The sequence below is a fragment of the Dromiciops gliroides genome, chromosome 1 (genome assembly GCF_019393635.1).
Source record: "Dromiciops gliroides isolate mDroGli1 chromosome 1, mDroGli1.pri, whole genome shotgun sequence".
Classification (NCBI taxonomy): Eukaryota; Metazoa; Chordata; class Mammalia; order Microbiotheria; family Microbiotheriidae; genus Dromiciops; species Dromiciops gliroides.
In genome coordinates this window covers 18,760,164-18,781,771 of record NC_057861.1, presented here as the reverse complement: position 1 = coordinate 18,781,771, position 21,608 = coordinate 18,760,164, and the positions used below count along the sequence as shown (strand labels likewise).

Genomic DNA, 21,608 nt, shown 5'->3' with positions numbered 1-21,608 from the left:
TGAGCCCCCCCTGCCTGAGGGAAGCTCACAGGGGCCTTTCATCCTCAGCTAATGTTTCCAGAGGACGGCCAGGACACCCTTGAAGAGAAGGCCCTGGAGCCACGCTGCCATGAGGACAGGTCAGGCACAGGGGCCCCGTAACCCCCCGGGGCAGCCCCGTAACCCCCCGGGGCAGCCCCATAACCCCCCGGGGCAGCCCCGCTGACCTCCTTGAGCTCCAGCTCAATGATTTGCTCCTTGAAGGAGTAGGCCTTGTTCTCCCGCTTCATGTTGGCCTTCTTTGTGCTCTCCTGCTGGGCACTAGGAATGCCAGAGAGGGGGGAGGGGGGGTTAGCCCGATTCAACCAGCTGGCACCATGTGCCAGGCGGCGCTAAGGGCCGCAGAGACGTGAGGAAGCCAGGCCTCCAGGAGCTCACACTTGGCTGGGGAGACACGGGCACGTGTGCAATGGGTCATTCAAAGAGGGGAGCAGGGAAGGCTTCCTCTGAATCAGTGGGGGACACGCCACAAGGCAGGGGAGGAAGAAGGGCGTCTGCCCTCCCTGCAGCGGGTCAGAGGACGGGCGGCCGCGGCGCCTACCTGGGCATCACAGACTTGTCGTACAGCTCCCCAGCGGGCGTCTTCATGATGGCAAATTCCTCCCTCGTCACCTGGCTCAGGGCGGGGTTCTGCACGGTGGCTGTGATGGTGCGGATCAGCTGCGGCAGGACGCGGTGTGGGGACAGCACGGAGAGGGAGCCCATGGCGTTCATGGACGACTGTCGATGTGCAGAGACAGAGTCAGGGCGGCGGGCAGCTGTGCTTCCTGCCTGCTCCCCAACTTCTTCGGCAGTCCACACCCAAGACCCCATGGCCAGACTCCTCTCCCCCTCCCAGGCCCCCTCCCGTCCTCAGGCCAGTCACTCTCCAGCTCCAGTGCTGGCTATGCGCCCACTCTGGACAGAGTTGGGAGGTATAAAGGGCTTCTGCCCTCAATAAGCTAACATGCTACCGAAGCAGGAGAGCGTGTACACAGAAAAATAAGAAGTGATGGGGGCGGGGGAGAAAGGCAAGCACGGAGAGGGAGAGAGTCAGACTGAGATCAGAAAGGCCAGGAGGGAGAAGAGCACAGAGACAGACATGGAGAAAGAGAGAAGGGGTGGGGTGGCGAGGTGGCGCAGTAGATGAAGCACCGGCCCCAGATTCAGGAGGAACCGAGTTCAAATCTGGCCTCAGACACTGGACACTTACTAGCTGTGTGACCTTGAGCAAGTCACTTAACCTTCATTGCCCCACCAAAAAAAAAAAGAGAGAGAGAGAAGGGGGAATGAGAGGGAGAAAGAAAGGGAGACAGGGACAAACAGAGAGAGAAAGAGGCTGGGAGAGAGAGGGAGAAGGACAAAGGCAAGAGAGCGTGGGAGGAGAAAAAGCAGAAGGAAAGAGAGGAGGGGAAGACACAGAGAAAAAGAGAGAAGGAAGAGGAGGAGTCAGAGACAGACAGGAAGAGGAAAGGAGGGAGACAGAGAGACAAAAAGACAAAGGGACAGAAGGAGAGGCAGAGGGCAAGCACGGACCCTAAGAAATGAGAGGCCCCAGAAGAGCTTTCCCAAGCAGGCCTAGCTGCCCTCAGACGTGGAGGCTGTGAAGGGGAGGAGTGTACAAGGGCCTGGAGGGAGCCGCTCAGAGGCTGGGGGGGTGCGTGCAGGGGGAGACTCATCTCAGGAGGGATAGAAGGACGGAAGCAGGAAGTGCAACGCCAAGGCGGCCACCATGGGTGCGCGCAGAGCAGCGCTACGGCTTGCACTTGGGTGAGAACAGGGGAGGCTGTGCAGGACAGAGACGACGGGGCAGAGGTCGGCAGAGCCCCACGATGCCCATTAGATGCCTGCTGTGCCCGGGGATCCCGAGGGAGGGTGAGGGAGACGGAGATGCTGAGCACGGCCTTGAGGGAAGAGGCCTGGGCACCTGATACCCAGGATGGCAGCACCCTCAGTTCAGAGGAGAGGGTCACGAACGCCCTTCTGGGCTCGTTAAAGGAGAGACAAGGAGGGAGCTAAGAGGCAGCCAGAGACGGAGACGTGCACTCAGGAGAGAGACAGAGCGGTGGGAGGGGCGCTGCAAGGACAGATGTGCTCCCGGCCATTGTTCCAGGGGTTCAGAGCAGTGCGACCGCCCAGACAAAAGGAATCCATTACCTGGTTCAAGGGTGACTGTGCGGTAATTCTGGGAAGAATCTGATCCAGGTGCTTAGTGATGAAATCTGTGGGGTCAATCTTCATCTTGGCCAGGAGTGCTGGCCAGAGCCCAGACTGCACCGCAACTGAGGGAGGGGTACAAGGAAGGTGACCTGACTTGACCTCTGGAAGAGGCCGGCTGCCCCTCACTTTCCGATACAGCCCCTCCCACCAGCCACAGACCTATGGATGGATGATGGGTGACGATCAGCATCTCCTGGGCCAGTCTCTCTGTCTCTGCGGTATCTGCATCAAGCCCCAGCACCCCTGAGATCACACACAGGGTTTCCTGAAGGACGCGAGGTGGTACGTAGGCTTTTCCCTGCTCGGACAACTCGCCTGACTCAGTCACCAAAGACTCCACCGGCAGCACCTGGGAAGATGGCACGCGTGACCGGGAGCATACACAAGACGGGCTCAGAGGAAAGACTAGAGCTGTCTGCTTGGCCCAGGGCGGAGGCCGTGGGGAGGACACACCCGTGACTGTGTCTTTCCAGCTCCCGGAGCGGAGGGTCAGGCCAGGAAGCCGAGCTGGGGAAGCTGGGCTCCTACAGGGGCCCGGAGCCAGCTCTGCTGCCGATGCTAAGTGCCCCCTCCCCATGTCACAGCCTCACCGTCCGATGGTGAAGCAGGCATCGTCTTCATCGTCTGAAGACTTGTACCACCCCCCTTCGGGGGCACTTTTGGGAAATTGGGGAGCCACTCTTAGGAGGTTTACTGCTAGGACAGGGTGCAGCACAAAAGTACGGGGTCCAGTCAGTGAGGAGGAGAAGGGGACTGAGAATTTCATTAGGGCATGATATTTAATGGAAAAAGATTCAAAGAGAACATTTGGAAGGAGAAAATAGAGTCTTAAAGTGACAGGGGAAAAAAACAGTTTGTTCTGGACTCCACAAAACACTAGCCTCGGAGCCCCAGAACCTGAGTTCAAGTCTCTGCTCCACGCCTGCCGGCTGAGGCCCCATAACCACTAAGCCTCAGTTTCATCATCTGCAGAACGGAGACGACATCATACTAGCTGCCTCCCAAGGCTACTGTCCTGCAGCCTGTGCCCAGACCCACTCACCTTGTGAGAGCTGAGGACGGCCTTCAGCTCGTTGAGCAGCCCGTGGGCCAGCGAGTAGCCTCCCAGGGAGGACAGGAGCTTCCGCACGGCCTGCTGGGCCTGCCTCCTCACATGCCAGGTCCGGCTCAGGAGCACGGCCACCAGGGCCCGGTGATACTGCCTGCAAGCACAGGGATGGCGGCTGAGCAAGGCCCGCGGGGCCTTCTCGGCGAGCCCACGGGAGACGAGGGCCAGAGGTCTGAGCCGTACGTACTGGATTTTGCTGCCAGGGAGTCGGTGAGAGTGGTCAAGGAGCAGCCTCTCCGTCAACTGCAGCACCGTGCACATGGCTGCAAGAGAGGCACAGAGACCTGTCAGCAACAAGCGGGTCCAGCCCATCCAGCGGAAGCCGTTCGAGAGAACGACGTCCCACATGACGAACTATTAGCCGAAACGGTGCGAGAAAACTCGACTGTTCCCAAATAACAGTATTTAAAGTGCGGGCCTTTCTTTTCGGCACAGACCAAGCGTTTGTCTTTGGCTGGGAGCCGAGTCCACCAGCAGTCAGCCAAAGCTGTTCAGTTCCCTGTTAGAACACAAGGAAGCCCTCTCGACAGCGCCAATTAACCAATCAGCTATAATTACAGCCGATCTAACAGCTCCATTCTTTCCTTGTCTCTACAAATCTCCCAGCTTCTCCCACACACTTCCCAGGCTCGGCGGTCCTGCCCTCCTTGTGAGCTGCGCACACTCCCTGCACACCTGCCCTTGCCTCCTTGGGCCAAGAACGCCAACCTGCGACAGCCCAAGATGGACAGTCGGGGGCCTGGGTTCAAATCACGACTCTGGGACCTCAGACAGAACCAGCCTCCTTTTGAGGCCTAAGCTCCCTTATCCGTCAAACGGGAACCAGACGCTGTCTGAGGTCCCTTCCGGTCCCGCGTCTGCGGCCCTGGGAGCCCCTCGTACCAATCCAAAGACCGGCTTGTTGGGCTGAGCCGAGAGCAGGGACTCAACACGGGGGCCAGACTTGGGTTCTTCTACATGTCTGGATAAGGGAACCTCAATGTAACTAGTTTTCTTGGTCATCCTAGGCCTCTGAGCTTGGCTCTGAGCAACGGTCCCTCAGTGGTCAAGGACACAGAAAAGGGGAGGCCCCACCAGGCCAGCACGAGGGTCAGGATCTAGGAGGATCCGCCAGGCCACTGCTTTCACAAACTCACCATCCTCGGAAGCCAACAACAGGAATTTCTCCGAGGTGAAAAGCTGCTTCTTCTCATCTACGATCAGCTGCCAGAAACTGTTCAACTTGGCCTCTGCAAGGAAAAGGAGACCGCACGTGACGGCACTGCCCCCTCTGACCCATGGCAGTCTGTGCCAACTGTTCACTCCGGTGTTTCTGGGGCCTCACTCTCCGTGACTGAGGCTCATCCAGGAAAACTCTAGTGCAGGCCCCTCACCATGAGCGCAGGCCCCTCGCTATGCCCAGCGCCCAATCTCCATAACTCCCAGGCTCCTTCAGAAATCAGTGGGAATGGGCCCTGTGGTGCAGAGCAGAGCAGGACTGAGGAGACCAGAGGAGGTAAGAGCTGAGCAGCACCGAGGACCGGGAGGAACAAAAGGTGTGAAAAGGGAAGGTTCGACATTGCTGCCGCCAAAGGGGGAGCATTCTAGCCCTGGGGGACCCCTTCTTCCCCACACACCGGAGCTTCTCCAGGCCTCAAGCATCCACACCTGGCCTGGCAAAGGAGCCGGGTTTGATCAAGATGGTTCAGGATGTGGGTGTCTACACCGTGAGCTGAGAAATGCCACCAGGCGCTTTTACAGGACGGCTGAAGCTCTTGGGGCCAGGCCCGGAGACGTTTCTATTGGCCAGAGCTGCCTCTGGGGCTCTTCCACACTGAGACTGAGCCCGACACGATGGCGGGGGCCAGGGGGAAGGGGTTCCACTCTGCTAACACCAACTCCTACTCGGTGAGATGCCCTCAGCAGGGCCCCGGATGTGAGCCCACCCCCAGTGACTCCAGAACCCTTACCCGTTTGTGTGTCAATCACAGACAGTCTACAGATGAGCAGGGCGGCGGCAACGCCTTCCGTGACTATGGAAACCTGAGTGCTCTGTGATGCTGCCTTTTCCACGGTCTGGATCAGCAGGGGAAGGAAGTCCGCTCCTTGCAGGAGAGTGTCGCCTGGAGGGTGGGAAAAGGCCCTCAGGAGCCGCCATCCCAGTGGGAGCATCAGGGGCCAGGCCTGAAAACCCTCAGGGACTGTTCAAATGATCCTCTGCACAGCTAAGGCAGACGAACAGGCCCTCTGGATGTCCATGTCAGACACGGAAACCAGCGCCGGACAATCAGCCAGAACATCTTATCGGACTAACCGCGGCGCAGGAGGAAGTGCGGGGGAGGGGAGTTCAAGTGGAGACTGTGGCTGCGGCTTCTCCCCCTCGGGCCTCTACCTCAGCCTGGTCATCCGTGCACAAGTCTCACTCCCTCCGCTGCCCACCGGTGAGTGCCTAGGGAGGCCTCGGCCCTTTTGTCCCCAGCACAAACCCGCCCTCACTGACCCCCGGGCCCACACCTGACCTTCATCTCTCCCCAAGTCAACTTTTTAACTCCCTTTTGGCTGCTGTTTCCCCCTTTCCCGTGTGAGCTCCTTGAGGGCAGGGGCTCCCTTTCTTTGTGCTGGTCTTTGGATCCCCAGCTCTTAGGGCAATGCCCGGTATACAGCAGGCGCTTAGTAGATACTGAAACACTGACCGAGCTGGCTCCCACTCACTCTGAGCCGCGGCTCTAACAGAGAAGTGAGGTGGCAGCCTATTTCCCATCATCGCAGCCTCGCCCTCTGCCATCTGGGCACCTGACTCAGAGCAGAGGCTTATGGGCAGGAACAAAAATACAAAGTGACCATTGGGAGGACTGCCAACGTCCTCCAAGAAGAGACTCAGAACAATCTGGGGGCCCCGGTCTACACTTAGCATCCTGACTCAAACATCCTCCCAGGGCCCAGAGGTGGCAGGTAGTTAAAATGCCATTGTCCTCACTTCACCCAACGTGGGGCAGGGAGCTGCCCACAGCAGGACAAAGACCGGGAGGTCTGACTCCAAGCCCAAAGCTTCTCCTGCTAAGCCTTCTGAAGGCCCTTCCATTATTCTCCACTAGCACAGTCTTCCTCCCAAGTTACAGAGGGAATGCCAAGGGCACAAAGTTGATGCACAAGACATTTCCTACAAAAGCATTGGGTTCTCTGTCAGTGTTCTCTGACATCTGCCAAGGATTTGGGAGCCCACGGGGGGAGACGTTACGCAGACTGTCAGACACCATCAAGGCACCGGTTAGTTCTGCTGAGCGCGCCTTTTTTTCCTTTTCTATTTTTTTTTTGTGACAAGGGACAGCTCACTAGGTCTGGCGGGAAAGTGACCTATTCAGAAATGGTACTGATTTGAAAAGAAAAGACAGTAATGAAAAATGCATTTTCAAACAGACTCAGCATTTTTCTAATCAACAATCATCAAAAGCCGCAAGCTGCCAAAAAGGGAAATCCTACACTGGGGCACAGGCTACAGACAGAAGCGAGCTCTGAGAATTTCCTTCATGATGTTTCAATGTTCATTCAAAGTTAAGAAAATAAACCCCCTCTATCCACATGAACCTCTTCAGTCCTCCGCCTCTAATGATCGAGGCTGTATCCAATATTTCGTCCCTGCTGGCATACCCACACCAGGACAGGTGGCCATCCCAGCAGACTTTTTGGAAAAAACAAGTGCAAAATGAAGGATGGCTCCCCAGACCAAGAAGCGCTAGAGCAGATCTCTGGGAATCGTTCAGCAGGTCGCGGTTGTGATCCCTCCCTCCCTAGCTCCGGCCGATGACGTTCAGGTTCTGAATCTTGGGAAGGAGGAGGTCTGGATGCCCATCCTTTAGAGTGGCCAATCCCCAAGTTCTCCAGGTGGAACAGGCCTCTCAAGGGGGCCACGGCACAAAGAGTTCCCCACTCTCCGGGGCAGGCCCCTTGGGCCCTCGGAGCCACCTTTGTTGGCAGAGGCCCAGATACCCCACTGGATGAGCACAACTCACCTCGGAAGGCAATAAGCATGCACTGCAGGTAAGCGTGTCTCACAGCAGAGGTGGACGTCTTCAGGCTGAAGGCCTTCTTCAGCCACTCGATGACCTTCTTGGGGACTTCGGTGGTGAAGCGGGTACACCAGAGGGCAAGGGTGGAGACGGCATGGACCAAGGTGCCTTCATGAACTGGCAAGGGAGGGAGGGGCCAGTCAGTGCAAACACAAACACCCCAGACTGACCAGGCCATAGCGAGCTAAGCAAGAAGGAGCGAGAAGGGAGGACGAAGGGAAGCTGGGACATTTGCTCCCTCCAGAGATGAGACCTGCAGGGAAGGAGGCCCTCCTCATGGACTCTCATGCCACCTGTCCCAGAAAAGCCTCCAGGAGCTCCCAGGCTCTGCCCTGGCCTGGCCCATTCAGGGCCACAAGGCCCATGAGCTCTCACCTTCTTGCTGGAGGAAAGGAATGAAGAGCTCGGCCACAGTCCCGCTCAGGGCTTGGCTGGAGAGCCCAGAGACCACGTGGTGACTGAAACTCCCGATCCCTAGAGGAGCAGCAGATGCCAGTCGGTAAGTGCTGTGGGGCAAGGACTCCAGACTGCTCTGCTCAGGGTGGTGTCCCCGGGAGGCCTGCAGCCACCTGCCACCTGGGCCCCCAGGGCCTGTCCTCCCACCCTCCCACCTCCTTTCTCCATTCTATTCCACTCTGTGCTTTAGAACTGGGTTTCTCCAGAGGGACCAAGCCAGGCTGCCTGCCCTCCCCTCCCCCTCCCCGCCCTTTCACAACCTCCTAGCCACCCCCTTTCTCTTCACTGATTCTGTGCACGCTCCAGGGTGTCCTTACTGTCCCCCCGTCCGAATGTCAGTTCTTTGGGAGAAGGGACTGTTTCAGCCTTTGTCCTCCTCTCCCGGGGCCTAGCACGTAAACACTTATGGGCTGCTCCTCTTCCCAGGGAGCTCTGGGCTAACCCAAAGTTCAAGGAAGGAATGCCTCCTGCTCAATCTCATCACCAAGCCTGACCTCCTGCTCCCCTGTACCTGAAAGGACGCTCATCTTCTGAGAAACAATGGTCAGCTTCCCCTCAGAACCTGTCAAAAAGATGACAACAGGAGACCAACATTATCCAGACATTCACCCAGGACAAACTGGGAGCTCAAACCACATTACAGAGCAACAGCCAACAAAACCATGTGGTACTGGTTACACAACAGAGCCTAGACAAGAGAGAATCAGAAACAATGGCAATCAACAACCCAGTATTTGGTAAACCAGAAATCTCAATTACTTAGGAAAGTACTCCCTAAAAGATAAGAACTGATGGGATAACTAGAAAGCAGTCTGGCAGAAATTAGGGTTAGACCAATACCTTACACCATATTCCACAAGAGATTCTTTTTTTTTTTTTTTTGGTGAGGCAATTGGGGTTAAGTGACTTGCCCAGGGTCACACAGCTAGTAAGTGTAAAGTGTCTGAGGCTGTATTTGAACTCAGGTACTCCTGACTCCAGGGCTGGTGCTTTATCCACTCACTGCACCACCTAGCTGGCCCCCAACAAGAGATTCTTAATGGACACATAACCTTAACATTAAAGATCATGCTAAGGGCAGCTAGATGGCGCAGTGGATAGAGCACCGGCCCTGGAGTCAGGAGTACCTGAGTTCAAATCTGGCCTCAGATACTTACTAGCTGTGTGACCCTGGGCAAGTCACTTAACCCCAATTGCCCCGCAAAAAAAAAAAAGATCATGCTATAAAAAAAATCAGAGGGGCAGCTAGGTGGCGCAGTGGATAGAGCACCAGCCCTGGATTCAGGAGGACCTGAGTTCAAATCCAGCCTCAGACACTTAACACTTACTAGCTGTGTGACCCTGGGCAAGTCACTTAACCCTAATTGCCTCACTTAAAAAAAAAAATCAGAAGAGAGACAGATCACATACCTCTCACAGCTATGAAGGGGAAATGTATTTTTTTTATAAGGTATTTTATTTTTTCCGTTACATGTAAAGATAGTTCTCAACTTTTGTTTATAGAAGCTTTACAATTTCAGATTTTTCTCCCTCCCTCCCCTCCCTCAGGTAATCTAATATAGGTTATATCTATATATCTATATACATATACATATATATATATACACACACACATATATATATCCATAATAACATTAATCCCATTTCTGCATTAATCCTGCTATAAGAGAAAAAATCAGAGCAGTGATGCAAAACCTCAAAATAGAAAAAAAACCACAACAGCACCCAAAACAGAAGAAATAGTATGGTTCAATCAGCATCCACAGTTCTTTTTTTTTTTTCCTTAGAGATCCTCTTCTATCATGAGTTCCCTGGAACTCTTCTGTACCATTGCATTGGTGAGAAGAATATAGTCCATCACAGTAGGTCAACACTCAATGTTGATGATACTGTGTACAATGTTCTTCTGGTTCTGCTCATCTCACTCATCATCAGCTCACGTAAGACCCTCCAGGTTTCTCTGAACTCCTCCTGCTCATCATTTCTTACAGCACAATAGTATTCCATTGTATTCAAATACCACAACTTGTCCAGCCATTCCCCAATGGATGGGCACCCCCCCAACTTCCAATTCCTTGCCACCACGTAAAGAGCAGCTATAAATATTTTTGTACATGTGGGTCTCTTTCCCCTTTCCATGATTTCTTTGGGAAAAAGACCTAAAAGTGGAATTGCTGGGTCAAAGGGTATGCACAGCTTTATCGCCCTTTGGGCATAATTCCAAATTGCTCTCCAGAATGGTTGGATCAGTTCACAGCTCCACCAACAATGAATTAATGTTCCAATTTTCCCACAGCTTCTCCAACATTTATTATCTTCTTTTTTTGTCATTTTAGCCAATCCGATAGGTGTCAGGTGGTACCTCAGAGTTGTTTTAATTTGCATCTCTCTAATCATTAGAGATTTAGAGCATTTTTTCATATGGGAATAGATAGCTTTGGTTTCTTCATCAGAAAACTGCCTGTTCATATCCTTTGACCATTTCTCAATTGGGGAATGACTTGGATTCTTATAAATTTGATTTAGTTCCCTATATATTTTAGAGATAAGGCCTTTATCAGAAGTACTGGCCTCAAAAATTGTTTCCCAGCTTTCTGCCTCCCTTCTAATTTTGGATGCATTGCTTCTGTTTGTACAGAAATTTTTTAATTTAATGTAATCAAAATCATCCATTTTGCATTTTATAATATACTCTATCTCTTGTTTGGTCAAAAACTGTTTTCCTTTCCAAAGATCTGATAGGTAGACTATTCCTTTCTCTCCTAATTTACCTATGGTATCACCTCTTATGTCTAAATCGTGTATCCATTTTGACCTTATTTTAGTATAAGGTGTCAGATATTGGTCTATGCCTAATTTCTGCCATACTATCTTCCAGTTTTCCCAGCAGTTTTTGTCAAATACTGAGTTCCTATCCCAGAAGCTGGAGTCTTTGGGTTTATCAAACACTACATTACTAGTGTCAGGAAATGGATTCTTAACCAAGCTAGGGACTGTAGTAATCACAAAAGATAAAATAAATAACTGAATACATGAAATTGAAAAGATTCTGCACAGACAACATTGATGCATCTAGGATAAGAAGGGAAGTGGTCAAATGGGAAAAAAATCTTTGTTAGAGATTTCTCTAATAAGAGTTTGGTATCTAAAATATGTAAATAATTAATAAATGTAAATAATTAATAAATATATGTAAGATTAAAAGCCATTCTCCAATGAATGGTCAAAGATGATGAATAAATAGTTTTCAAAAGAACTACAAAGTATTAACAACCACAAGAAGGAAATCTCCAAATTATAATAGTAAGAAAAATGCAAATCCAGGCAAGTCCGAGGTTCCACCTCACATCATGAAATTTGGCAAAGATGACAAAAGATAGCAACAGTCAGTGTTGTTGGGATTGTGGAAAGACGGGCACATTGATACACCGTTTGTGGAGCTATGAATTGGTACCAAAAAAAACATTTGGAATCGTGTAAAGTGATTCAAATGTCCATATCCTTTGACCCATGGATTTCGTTACCTGGTTTGTGCCCACAGGAGGCCATTAATAATCAAAGTCCCCCCCCACGCACACAAGAATATTTATAGCAGCACTTTTTGTGAGAACAGAGAACTGGAAAAAAAGTATGGGGAATGGCAAGACAAACTGTAGTACATGAATATGATAGAATATGACTGTGCTGCAAGAAATGATGAATGATACCAATACAGAGAAGCACGAAAAGATCTACAGGGGCTGATGCAGGGGGAAGGAAGCACCAAGAAAACGATACACTCAGTATTATAAACGACAACAATGGAAATGGATAGAACCACATGCTAAACCATCAAGAGCTAATGTTATGATTCATAAAGGATGAAAGAAGCTCAAAAGAGGAGAGATGAGAAAGACACGCCCACAAGTCTTGCACAGTGCACCCATTTTCAGACCTTTTCAATATATTGATCAGTTGTGCTGATTTTTTTCCTCTTATTTTTCTTTTTATCTTTAAAAAAATACTATTTGCTAATGATATGATTCCCTGAGAGGGGGAAGCAGAAGGGGAGGCATACTGGAGGAAAGGACAGTGATGTCAAAAACAAAAGACAGCAATGAAAAGGTGTTTTTAAAGAAAAGTCACCCAGAACCACCACAGAGGCTTTCCGCAATTATAGGGTGGGCGTAAATGGTAGCCTGGGCAGCTAGGTGGCACAGTGGACCGAGCACTGGGCCTGGAGTCAGGAAGGCTCATCTTCTGGAGTTCAGACAACTTAGTAACTTTGTGACCCTGGTCAGGTCACTTCACCCTGTCGGCCTCAGTGTCCTTATCTGTCAAATGAGCTGGAGAAGGGAATGACAAACCACTCCAGGATCTCTGCCAAGAAAACCCCAAATGGGGTCACAGAGAGCCAGACACAACTGAAATGACTGACTATTCCATCAATGGCTACCATCTGGGAATTTCCTGAACTACGACTTGAGAACGACCCACTTTCTGACAGTGCCCAGAAGGGTTACTCACCCCCAAGGATGGCAAAGAGGTGTTTTGTCAGGGACTCCATAGCCGACGGATCACTGCACTGACGGGCGAGATTCCTCAGTGCCACCACGGCCTCATCCATCAGCTGGGGAGAGTTAGATTTCAGCTGACCTAGAAGGAAGACGCCCAAAGACAAATGTAAGACTCCGCTGAAGGGCAAGATCGTCTCCTCAGTCAAAGATAAAGCAATCTAAAGCCGTCTCCATCTCAGGGTCCGAAATATAATCTCCGTAAACTGCTTTACAAAAGTGCTACCATAGTGACAGTTATCAGGTGCCCGAACGTCGACCCTCCCCTTCACAGGGTCACAGACTGGGAGCTGGACAGGACTCTGGACATTATCCGACCCAAGCCCTTCCTTTTAAAGACAAGGCCTTCCCACCTGCTCAAAAGCCTCATTCTAAGTTTAGGAAAAGGACCCAGGCCACTTAAAGCACAGCACACCATCTCCAAAGTCAGACTACAAAAACCAGAAGGCGTCTGCTGCAGGCAGTAAGGAGACCAATTATTTGGAGATCGAGTAAGGACACAAAGGAGGGGGTTGGGGGGGGGGGGGCCTGGAAAAGCTCTCTAACTGACCAGGCCAGCTAGGACTCAGACACTGCCCAGCCCAGAAGCATCCTGCTGCATGACTGAAGAGCACCAGACCTGGGCTTAAAGTCTAGCTCCCCTACTCATTGCTTAGGTGACCCTGGGTACCTTCTCTGTGCCTCAGTTTCCTTTTCTTTAAAATAAAGGAGCTCTCAAGTCCCTAACCAAAGTTGTGGTCCTCTAGTCTTCTGCTGGACCATGAAGCAAGAGGAAAGAGGAGCAGGGCATTGGGGGCAGCTAGGTGGCGCAGTGGATAGAGCACCGGCCCTGGAATCAGGAGGACCTGAGTTCAAATCTGGCCTCAGACACTTAACACTTACTAGCTGTGTGACCCTGGGCAAGTCACTTAACCCCCATTGCCTCGCCAAAAAAAAAAAAAGGAGCAGGGCAAAGAGCGCCTTTCTTTCCCCCATCAGCGATCAACAAGTAGTTAAATGTCTCTCCTGCTACAAAGAAAACCAAAAGTAAGATGCTGGCTGCCCTTAAGCACTTGGGACAAAGCTGCTCCTCCTCACCTTACCAGAATGGTAGAGAGGGACAATTCACTTCTAACTGAGCAGATTCAAGGCAGAGGAGAGCGACTCAAGACCGAATGAGAATAAACAGGGACCGACAACTGTGAAGGTTCATGAGAAAGGCGCCTAATTGTACTTGGGCATCTGTAGTTCTCCAAATCTGCAGGAATTCTTCCAAGTGGTGCACTGAGCTATTTAATAACAAGTTCTTTCTCACACAAGAAACATGATTAAGTGGGAAACCCGCTCGACTGCTTTAGATCGGGTTATGTCTGTGACTGAGTCCTGAGCGGAAGGAGGCCTGGGGCTTATCGAGTCTAGACTCCTCATCTTACAACTGAGAAAACAGGTGAGAGCCAAACTGCCAGGAGCCCAGCTTGCTGCAGCAGCAGATCTCAGCGGGGATGGCCTCCCGGCCCTCCCACAGGGCCAAGGGGGCACGCAGCCTTATCGCTGACCTCAGCCTTGCCCCATCTGCAGCAGCAGGCACATGTTCCAGGTGCCTTCCTATGAAGACAGGGCAGGGGTCACCACACTTACTAGCGAGGCCTTTCACGATGTCCAAGGCATACTGGCTGAGGTCAAGGGTCACTGACGCCAACAAACAGGAGACAGCTAAAGGCAGGGGGAAGACATTGAGATTTAAGTGTATTTAATGAATGCATCAGTTTAACTCAAAGATGATTCCCAGGGAAGCACTGGCCTTGGATTCAGGAGGACCCGAGTTCAAATCCAGCCTCAGACACTTGACACTTAACTAGCCATGTGACCCTGGGCAAGTCACTTAACCCTCATTGCCTTGCAAAAACAAAGAGTCTATTTGTTTGGCCTCTCTGCTCATGCCAAGCAAGAATCATGGAGCTGCTTGTGTTCTGATTCTTCTTTCACAACATGACTAATGCAGAAACGTGTTTAAGGTGATTGTACAAATATAACCTCTATCAGACGGTTTTCTGTCTTGGGGAGGGGGGAGGGGAAGGAGGGAGGGAGAAAAATTTGGAACTCAAAATCTTATAAAAGCTATCTTTATATGTAACTGGGAGAAAAATCAAATACTATTAAGGTTGGAAAAACAAGACTCATGGGACTGCCCTGTGCCCCTGCCTGAAATCAGTCATTGCCACAGACCCGGCCCAGTCACCATCCCAAGGTTCTGCTGAAGCCACTACCACCTAGTCCTAAGTGTGCCCCAAGTACCCAGCAGGGAGAAGCAAAGCTGGGGAGCCCTCATTACCCCACTCTCCTCCTCCTCCTCTGCAGCCCTTTCCACTCCGTGAATTCAGGGCCCCGCCTCTAGCCGGGTCCCAGTGAGACCAATGAATCAGCAGAACCATTCGGTCACTTGACCCTCGTGACTGACGCGGCAGGGATTGGCTCTTCCTGTGGCCTGGCGCCCTTCGCTATCACCCACCCACCTGAGCTGTCTACGACTCACTTTCAATGACATTCTCTGGGCTCCGAAGCAAGGACTTCTGCAGGGAGGGCAGTACCAGGTCCTTGAATTCAGAGTGGGAGATGTAGCGGAGAATTGGGGTGCAGTTGTCCTACAGAGAAAACACGGTCAGACAGCAGGCCCCCACAGCCTCCTGACTCAGGGGGGCCTGAGAGGCACAGGGCAGCCGGGGCTCTCCCTCACTCACCAGCAGGTGCCTCGGAGGTTTGACTTTGCTCATCAGGATGTTCTTCATGTAGAAATCCAGCAGGGCGCTCTGGAGGGCCAACAGCCTGCTGGTTAGAGGCCCCTCCTCCTGTCACTGGTCCCCCCCACCCCCACCCCCGTGCAGAAGGAGCCTCACTAGGAAGTGGCAGGTGCCAGAGAGACTGGGGCCAAAAGCCCATCCCCCTGGCCAAGCTTTGAACTCAGCCAGGCCCGGCCTCTGCCCACACACTCGGGGTCCCCTCCAGGCCATGGTGAGCACTGGAACATTCGCCCCACCCAACCAGCCCCCACTAGAGCCCACATCATCAGACAAGGCTGCAGCTCACAGACAAGGGAGAGAAAGTCCACATCAGACCAACCTCTGCTGCAGCACCAGCTGGGCCCTGAGGGGGGCGCCACGGAGCAGGCCTAGGGCCTCTCCCACTCTCCCCCAGGGCCTCTGACTCACCTTGTGTCTGTTGACCACGTCCATCTCCTTCTGGCTGGTGCAGAACTGCACCAAGAGCCCAAGCATGCCGGCGTAGTTCTGGCTCGGCTCGAGGCTGAGAATGACAGACAGGTACTGGTCCACCAGGCCCGAGTTCTGAAGGAAGAATTACCGGGGGTTCAGAGAAGCGGACAGCGGAGCTGGTGCCGAGGTCCGCCCCCATCAGCACCCTCCATCACCTCCTTCCACAGTGTGTTCAGCTTCTTCACAGCGCCGTCCACCGCGTGCTTATGAGAGCCGCCCAGGACTTCCAACAGAAGCAGGCACTGAACCTCCACCTGTGAGACCAACCAGAGCCCGGGTCAGGACAGGAGGAAGAAACCCTGTGCCTCCCTCGGTGAAGCAACAGGCAGGGGTACGGCCCTGCTCTGGCCCATCCCATCTGTACCTGGACCCGTCCATACATGCTGCTCCCTCCCAGCCTGCCCCCTGAGCTGGGCTGTTCTGTCTGAAAGCCTTTAAACCCCTCTCAGGGCCATCTCCTCCCACATCTTCCTCTGGGAGGCCCTCTCTGGTCTACAGCACCAGGAGCAGGCACCCTTGGGGGCCCCCAACTCTGAGTCTGCTTGTCACACAGCCACAGTACAGGGAATGAAGGTAGCACCAGGCTGGGCTACAAGGAGACCCACGGCCACGGCGGCCACAGCTGCCATGGCTGCCACTTACAGGGGACACTAAAGGAAGGGTCACCACTGTTCCCTTTGCACACACGACAAAGCTGGAGGCTGGGGAGGCACCGCCACGGGCCTGAGGTCCCACAGCGCTTATGTGACAAATGCCAGGCTTCTGATGCCAGGGCTTTCCACGCTATCACAGCACCTTCCCAAGGTGACCCCAACAGACTCCTCCTGCCTCTAGGGTGCTTTGAGGTCTACAAAGCCCCAAGAACTCTGTGAGGAGGAAGAAGACGCTGAGTCTCAGAGGTTTAGGTGCCTTGCCCAGAAAGTTTGGAAGTATCAGAGGCAGGATTTGAACCCAGATCTCCTGGCTCCAGCCATTACGCCACAATGGACCCTACTGTCCATTTTATAATGAAAGCATGTTGTAAGTGAGGTTCCTGTGTAGACGGCTCTGATGTGGCCATCCTGTCGGTGGCCTCCCTTTCAGACCACCTCAAAGTGATTTGTAAGCAGCAATGCCCTGGGGAGCAGCTAGGTGGCACAGTGGATAGAGCACTGGCCCCGGATTCAGGAAGACCTGAATTCAAATCCAGCCTCAGACACTTGACACTTACTAGCTGTGTGACCCTGGGCAAGTCACTTAACCCTCATTGCCCCACCCAAAAAAAAAAAAGTGCCCTGACAGGTCTCTACATTTAAACCATCGAGTCAAGACAACAAGCATTTGTAAAGTACCTACTATGTGCCAGGCACTGTGCTAAATGCTGGGAACACAAAGAACGGGAGGGGAAAAAAAGTCCCTGCCCTACTGGGGCTCATAGTCTAGTGAAGCAGATAACATGCAAACAACAATGTCCAAGCAAACGCACCCACACCTCTACATGTCTGTGTGGGTGCGTCTAGACCTGCAGGTACACACATGTGTGTACATGGTAAAGTGGAGCTAATCACCACCATGTGACCCCGGCTCAGGCACCAAACCCCTTGGGGGCCCAGACAACCCGCTACAACCAAGCTGCAGAAGTGACGGCAAATGTGCACCGGCAGAGTGGGCTTCCTTACACGTCTGTACCTTCGGGGAGAGGCCCAGAAGCCCCACGGACAAGTTCACAGCAGATCCAACCTGATTGAGGCCAGCACCTAAGCCCCAGCTGCCGTGAGGGGCTCTCTCCACTGCTCACCCCAGGATGCTAACCCAGGATGAGGAGGAGGCCCCACCCGCCCAGAGGCCCTGGTCCACAAGCCACTCCCTCCTCTCCCCTCTGAGGGCCCAGAGCTACGCACCAGCTTCCTCCAGGTCTCTCCTTGTCTCTTGGCCCGAGTAGGAAAGACGACACGAACAAGCAGGCAGGTCCAGGACAGAGCCAGCAAAGCTGCAGACCCACTGCTCTTGCTGGGACAAGACAGAAGAGAGATGATGAGGACAGAGAAGCAGCAGCCGGCCACAGGATCCCACCTACTGCCAACGCCAGGACACAGACCTAACAGGAATTCCCTGTAAATTACCTACAACGGACCAGGAAAGCGAGCTCTATCTCTAGTAACTCAACCAGCGTCTGAGAATGCTGGCAGGCAGTCATAAGAGGGGCGGCCTTCCCTGTGGATGACTTTTGAGGGGAAGCCGAACGGCCCCGCATCCAGCCCCGCCACAGCATGATCAAACCCACCTCGGGAACAAACGATGACATAGCGGTATCCTGGAATGTTACTACCCAACAACAAATCATGAATTCAAAGAAACGGGAAAAGACTCGGATGAAATAACGGAGTGAAAGCAGAACAAATAATTAACAACAACAGCTCTCATTTGTAAGAGCACTTATTTACAGAGCGCTTTTCCAGATGGTCTTTCATCTGGTCCTCACTACAACTCTGTCCTATACGGATATTATTAACATCATTTTACAGGCAGGGAAACTGAGGCCGAGAGAGGAAGCAGGAACTTGCTGAGGGCCCTACGCTACTATCAGTTGGGATTAGAACTCAGGTCTCCCTAACTCCATTGTGCTCCCAAGCTGCCTAGGGAACAGAACCTCCTGAATAAAGGCAGCAGCATTAAACCGCAACACGATGAACGCTGAGCATAAGCGGGTCTTTGTGTCCCCCTCACTGCATTCTAGATGGGCTTGCTTTTAGCTGCCTCTTTCTGGTGCTTCCCCACAATCCCCCGGGTGCTTCACCCCAGGCCACTCCAGCCCAGCACTCCACCCCACCCACTCTACTACCCGGCTGCTCCCAGAGCCTCCCCAGACTCCCCTTGGCTAGGAAGCTCTCAACTCAGTGGTCCCTACCCCAAGGCAGCTAGGAAAGAGCATTTGCAACCATATATAACTGATTGACTGGCTTAGTTTTTCTTCTTGGTTGTCTGTTTGCATTTTTATTCATTTTTGGTCTTATACTGAAGGCTGACACAGCTTACAAAAATATGTGTGTACACGTATGCATTTCTAGACACACACATGTATATATATATATATGTGCATTTGTGTGTGCACATGTATGTCCTGTGTATATAACATAAGTACATGCACCTATGGTTTCTCTACATATGTATCTGCATATACCTATAGGTACATATAAATACTTGTGGATTTTTGTGTCAGCCTTCCAATGCATAAACAAGAATAAAAGCAAACCCAAAAAAAACACCATAAAGGAAAATTAAATCACTAAAAATCCATTACCAATAGTTCTAAATGACTACACGCATGGCTTCCTTGTGGAATGGGTCGTATGCATGAACATATGTACATACACATTTCTAAAGGTCAGCCCGAGAATTTCCCAGATCCCACTTCCCAGACTCCTTAGGCACCCAAGGCTCAGATCCAGGTCAAGCCCACCTACAAGGGGTTAAGGCCCCACGAGAAGACCCACAGCACGCCTCGACGTCCCTGGCCATGCAGAGCAGGCCTTGCCCTCACAGCCTTCGGTTCTTACCTGGGCACGCCGGCTTTGCCACCGATGCCTGAAGATTGCAAAGACTGCAGCAGGTTCTTGGCGGTGGCTTCGGGCTGGGCTTCCGCCAGCTGCTGGATTGCAGACTGCAGGGCTCGGCGAGATGCTGCATCTCTACGGGGAAGCGTGGAAAGCAAGCGCGATGCTGGGATGAGACACGCTGGGCCGGCCCATCCGACCCTCCCTTGCCAGGCTGCAGCCTCCTGCTCAGTGGCCCAGATGGCCCGTCTCTCACTTGGGAGTCAGACGCTCTGCCTCGACCACCGAGACAAAGCCCGTGGGAGGCTGTCAGCAGGCCAGACCCCTTCCAAGCTGCCCTAAGACCTTTTAAACAAATGGAGCGGGGAGGGCAGTTCAGGCCCTCCTTTCTCTGCTGCCCCAGAGAGAGAGCTGGTGACACGTCTCACAGGGATGAGGAAGCGTGAGCACTGTCAAGGTAACTTCTGAGAAAACCGACTCCAAAGGGAGAACAACCACAGGACCAAGGGGCAAAGACCCAGAGCACTGAGCTGCCTCAAGAAGCCCCGACACCCAGAGACAAACAGGACTCTGATGAGTAATGTGGGCCGGAGCCCCCAAAGACAGGCCTCCGCACTGCTCTCCGCTACGTCGCTCCTGACAGAGCAAGCGGCTGCGTCCAGGCCGACAAGCGAGGCCATCAGGCCATCTAAAGAGGTGCGAGCAGGTCTCCCACAGAGCAAGCGCTACGGTGCTCTAGCCAAAGGACTTACCGAGGAAAGACTGGGCACTGGGCCCCCATTGCCCAGAACGGGAAGCAATAAACAAAACCCAGCAAACCAGGTAATGAGACTAAAGTCACATGTCGGAGTCCCCTAAATACTTTCACTGAGCCCAAAAATTCCGGCCACAGAAGATGACAGAATGTCAGAATGTCAGGGGCCTGAGAGGACATCCAGTGCAGGGCTCCTCAGCCTTTTTTTTACTATGAGCCCCTTTCTCAATCTGGTAAAGCCTCCAGACTCCTCAGAATAGTGTTCTTAAATGCATAAAACAGAACACAGAGGGCTGTAAAGGAAGCCAATGCTTCTGAAATGAGGCCATCAAAATACTCCTCATCGATGTCCACCAAGGAGCAAGCCAAGGTTCACAGGCCAACTGACCAATACCAGCGATCCTGGGCCTGGAACCAGATCTCAGGACCTCGGACAGGCCTCTCACTGTCAGAGGCGCTCCCTCAGGCTGTGCCGTCCTCACCCCTCTGCCCTCCCCACCCTAGGGACTCACCTGTACCGATGCAGAGTCAGGCAGAAGAGCTTGCAGAGGCCTTTTACCGCTCCCTCAGGCAGGTCTGAAATCAAAACATTCCCAAGAACTCATCCATCAACAAACACGAAGTGAGAGTCCACACCGGGCAATGTGCCAGGCTAGCACCAGGGGTTAACACCTAATGACACATGACCCTCACCCATGGGGCTGGAATCTCATGATTTCCAGGTAGCTCCTTTTTAACTAAAAGCAGAAGGCCAAGCCTGGCACACAGTAGGCAGAGCCTGGCACACAGTAGGCCATCTGTAGAGTCTGCTGGTTGAATGAGTGGCAGAGAGGTGAATACAGGCCTTCAAAGAAGAGTGATAGCACTTCCGACAGGGGCAATCAGGGAGGATTTCAGAGGAGGTGGGCTTGAGAAGGACAGAACTTAGAAACTTCCACTGAGAAAGAAGGAATCCCAGACAGCATAAACCACCAGAGCCAAGGGGCACCGGTGAGAATACACAACAAGGGTTCAGAGGACCATGAGGAGGGGCTCAAACTGAAAAGCCATGGGAGGCAAGGCTGGCCAAGGAGACTGGGGCTGGCTTACAGAAGGCCACGTGTCAGAGCTCGGGTTTTCTCTTGAAAACAATGGGGAGCCAGTGAAGGTTCTGAGTCAGGGAGCAACACAGTCAAAGTATTCAGTCCTTTCCCTTCCATCTTTGCAGGCCAGCACTGAGCACAACACCCTGCTGGACTGAATTAAACTGACCTGCTGGCCATAGACCAGATGGACTAGAGCTGGGACAGAACAGTTAGGGGATAACTTAGAAATTCAGGCTGCTTTGCTTTCTGACTGGGACAAAGACCATAATGAAAGCAGCTAAAATTGTGGGAGTCCCGAGATTCGGTCAGCGAGAGACCAGAGGCCTGGCCTAGCACAGAGCAGGCGCTCAGGCCAAAGCGCTCATTTGAAGCTGTGACACGAATCCAGGGAAAAGGGGCAAAGGGGCCGAATTCGATCAGCAGCGAGGGACAGAAAGAGACCACGGAAACACCACTAGAGGAAGGAAGGATCACAAGCCTTAGTGACTAGTTGACAACAGGAAGGAAGGGCAAGGAAGCAAGGCAGCCAAGATGACATATGACAGTGCTGACCGACCCCACGGAAGATTTCACTGCCCTGTAGAAAA

The 21,608-nt window shown here is 52.6% G+C and overlaps 1 protein-coding gene across 2 annotated transcripts in view; it reads right to left on the bottom strand.

Moving 5' to 3' along the window:
• Positions 1-21,608, bottom strand: part of GCN1 (GCN1 activator of EIF2AK4) — a 64,783-nt gene that overhangs the window by 34,537 nt on the left and 8,638 nt on the right. For both annotated transcript variants that reach the window (XM_043964856.1, XM_043964857.1), the window contains exons 3-22: positions 20,449-20,512; positions 19,186-19,317; positions 17,530-17,638; positions 15,805-15,903; positions 15,587-15,721; positions 15,119-15,187; positions 14,914-15,022; positions 14,019-14,093; positions 12,355-12,483; positions 8,360-8,410; positions 7,768-7,866; positions 7,336-7,509; positions 5,296-5,448; positions 4,483-4,575; positions 3,534-3,609; positions 3,281-3,440; positions 2,398-2,587; positions 2,176-2,300; positions 581-759; positions 207-300 (exon numbers count right to left, since the gene is read on the bottom strand). In XM_043964856.1, coding sequence (XP_043820791.1) covers positions 207-300; positions 581-759; positions 2,176-2,300; positions 2,398-2,587; positions 3,281-3,440; positions 3,534-3,609; positions 4,483-4,575; positions 5,296-5,448; positions 7,336-7,509; positions 7,768-7,866; positions 8,360-8,410; positions 12,355-12,483; positions 14,019-14,093; positions 14,914-15,022; positions 15,119-15,187; positions 15,587-15,721; positions 15,805-15,903; positions 17,530-17,638; positions 19,186-19,317; positions 20,449-20,512 — 2,315 coding nt within the window. The remainder of the gene's footprint in view (positions 1-206; positions 301-580; positions 760-2,175; positions 2,301-2,397; positions 2,588-3,280; positions 3,441-3,533; positions 3,610-4,482; positions 4,576-5,295; positions 5,449-7,335; positions 7,510-7,767; positions 7,867-8,359; positions 8,411-12,354; positions 12,484-14,018; positions 14,094-14,913; positions 15,023-15,118; positions 15,188-15,586; positions 15,722-15,804; positions 15,904-17,529; positions 17,639-19,185; positions 19,318-20,448; positions 20,513-21,608) is intronic.